The 2,499-nt window shown below is 39.6% G+C and overlaps 1 protein-coding gene across 1 annotated transcript in view; it reads right to left on the minus strand.

Moving 5' to 3' along the window:
• The window catches only part of LOC115294035 (olfactory receptor 2B11-like), a 15,444-nt gene that overhangs the window by 9,401 nt on the left and 3,544 nt on the right, over positions 1-2,499 (minus strand). The window contains exon 3 of the mRNA XM_029941736.1: positions 14-381. Coding sequence (XP_029797596.1) covers positions 14-381 — 368 coding nt within the window. The remainder of the gene's footprint in view (positions 1-13; positions 382-2,499) is intronic.

The following is a 2,499-nucleotide window of genomic DNA, read 5'->3' on the forward strand; positions in this document are numbered from 1 at the left end:
CAAAAGCCATTACTGCCAGCAGGGCACATTCAGTGCATCCTGTCCAGTGGAAAAGGTAGGCCTGTGTGATGCAACCCCAGGAAGCAATTGTCTTCTCTGGTCCCCAGAGGTTGGCCAGGAGCTGGGGAACAATGGTGCAGGTGACACAAAGGTCCAGCACAGAGAGATTGTCCAAGAAGAAATACATGGGGGTCCGGAGTCTGGGCTCCGCCATGGAAAGAAAGATGATGGAGCTGTTTCCCATCAGGGTGAGGATGTAAGAAACCAGGACCACTCCAAAGAGGGGCATTTCTAGCCACGGATAATCTGAGAAGCCCAACAACACAACTGTGCTGGGGAAACTCACATTTTCTCCTTCCATGGCACCCACCTTATGTATGGCTGAAAGGAGAGAGACATAGTTTAGAGATTTAGCATGACTTTTATGTTTCAAAAAACAACATTTTGAAACCTTCAACTATGGAATATTCCTCATAATTGTTATGACAATTTCTTAGAAAAATTAGGCTTGTCCTGTATAAATGCTGCCTTCATAGTCACTGCTAAAGTAGGCATAGATTTGAAATATCCTAGATATGTTGAGAAACTCTTCATTGAGCAATGTCAACCCAAGTCTTTATGACATAGTTCTCTCATGTCATAAAAGTGGCATGCAATCTTTTGAATCCTCTGAATTCTTTTGAATTTTTAAAAAAAAGTTAAAGAGAGCACTATCTGATTTCTTTTTTCAGCCCACTTAGGTTAACTTTCTCTCTTCCTCTTCAACTCTTTTGTTGTATAGTGTAGTGGTTAAGTGCAGTGAATGCTGAGGTTGAGTCTCAATCACTTGTCAACTTGGCCAAGTCACCTACCCTCTCCACATTTTAGTTTCCTCATTTAAAAAGTGAGAGTAAAAATAGTCCTTAACTTAATATGGTTATTTGAAAATCTTAAAAGAATTTTTATATAACTAAGTCTGTCTATATCTATCTATCTATCTATCTATCTATCTATCTATCTATCTATCTATAATCTACCTTTCATCAATCATCTATTTATCATCTATCTATAACCTGTCTACAATGTATATCAATTTTTCATCCATGTATATATCTATCAACCCAATATCTATATATCATCTCTGTTTATAATCATCATCATCATCATCATCATCCTTATCTATCACACAGTAAGGTCTCTCTAAGTGTTAGGTATTATTATCTATATCTAATCTATACCTATAAATCTACTCTCCCTCCTTATATCTTCCCTTCTCTTCTCTCTTTTCCTGCTGGAGTCCAGCTCCAGCAGGTCCAGGGCTCCCCTGAAGGATAGACGGTGTCAATAAGAGAGTGAGAAAGCCTCGATTTTCTTTCTGATCACCATGCAGGCATCTCTGCCATTCTGGCAGCCATCTCTGCTCTGTCTGATTCTCAAGCTTTATGGTGAAAGGTACAAGGACCAGAAAGAGCAGTAAATAATTTCTCATAGATAATTTCTACAATTTTCCAGGACATGCGTTCTGCAGAAGTTACAATTCTAGTACTAATGAAAGTCATAAAAAACTTAGCTATAGGCACTCATGTTGTCATAGGTTTTTTGTTTTTTTTTTTTTTTTACAAAACCTCAGGTCTAGCCTTAAGGAAGCTACCTTTAACCAAGAGGCAAACAGCATTGTTTAGTAAGGTCAGTTTTTTTAATGGATAAGGGTCATTAGGCCATTTATAACTCTAAGAGAAAGTTCCCAGAAAAACAGGTGCTCAGGAGACATAATGCCTACTCTCACAGTCCCAAAGATGACTGATACATTATACTGCAGTAGTGACTTTTACAAAGGCATCCAGGCCCAGAAGGTAGTCAGCTATCAGTTAATTGCTTAGGGGAAAAGTATATGTTGCTTGCCTTAGTCGCATTAGAATGTATCTAGTTTACTCATCTTTTCCCTGACCAGGTGCAATCACGCCTCAGGGACAGGGTGGGGGCGACAGGCCGCTCCTGACACTAATCAACAAAGTACTCTGAGCTTTGGTGCCCAAGCAGAAATGAAAGTTTCAAGAGGGTAGGTTTGGTAGCTGTCTGGGGGCAAGAGACTGTAGAAACTTGCTGTACCCTCACCAGGAATTTTCACTCTACTGGTGAGTTCAGATAGCTCTCAACATTTTCCCTTGCCCTCTCTTAGTCTCTCTCTCATTCTGTAGGTGTATGTCTGTCTCTCTCTGTCTTCCTACATCCCTGTTTCTCTCTCCTAGTCCATTCATAAAACACAGTGCTATCATGTCATCAAGAATGGGGGTTTCAATCTTTTGAATGTGGCATATTCCTCTCAAAAACTTTTAAAGGAGTTACTACATAATGTTTCCTTTCTGTACAATGAAGTTAAGGATACTTGAATGCCTGGAGAGACACGATAGAAGTTGAAGGGCTATTACAGCTATGTTACAGTATAGACTTTCTTTGGGGAAGTTTGTCTTGTGTAACTTGGCTCCCTTTGTTTTTCCTCTAACTCTTGTCTTCCTAGTT

The sequence above is a fragment of the Suricata suricatta genome, chromosome 6, assembly GCF_006229205.1.
Source record: "Suricata suricatta isolate VVHF042 chromosome 6, meerkat_22Aug2017_6uvM2_HiC, whole genome shotgun sequence".
Lineage (NCBI taxonomy): Eukaryota > Metazoa > Chordata > Mammalia > Carnivora > Herpestidae > Suricata > Suricata suricatta.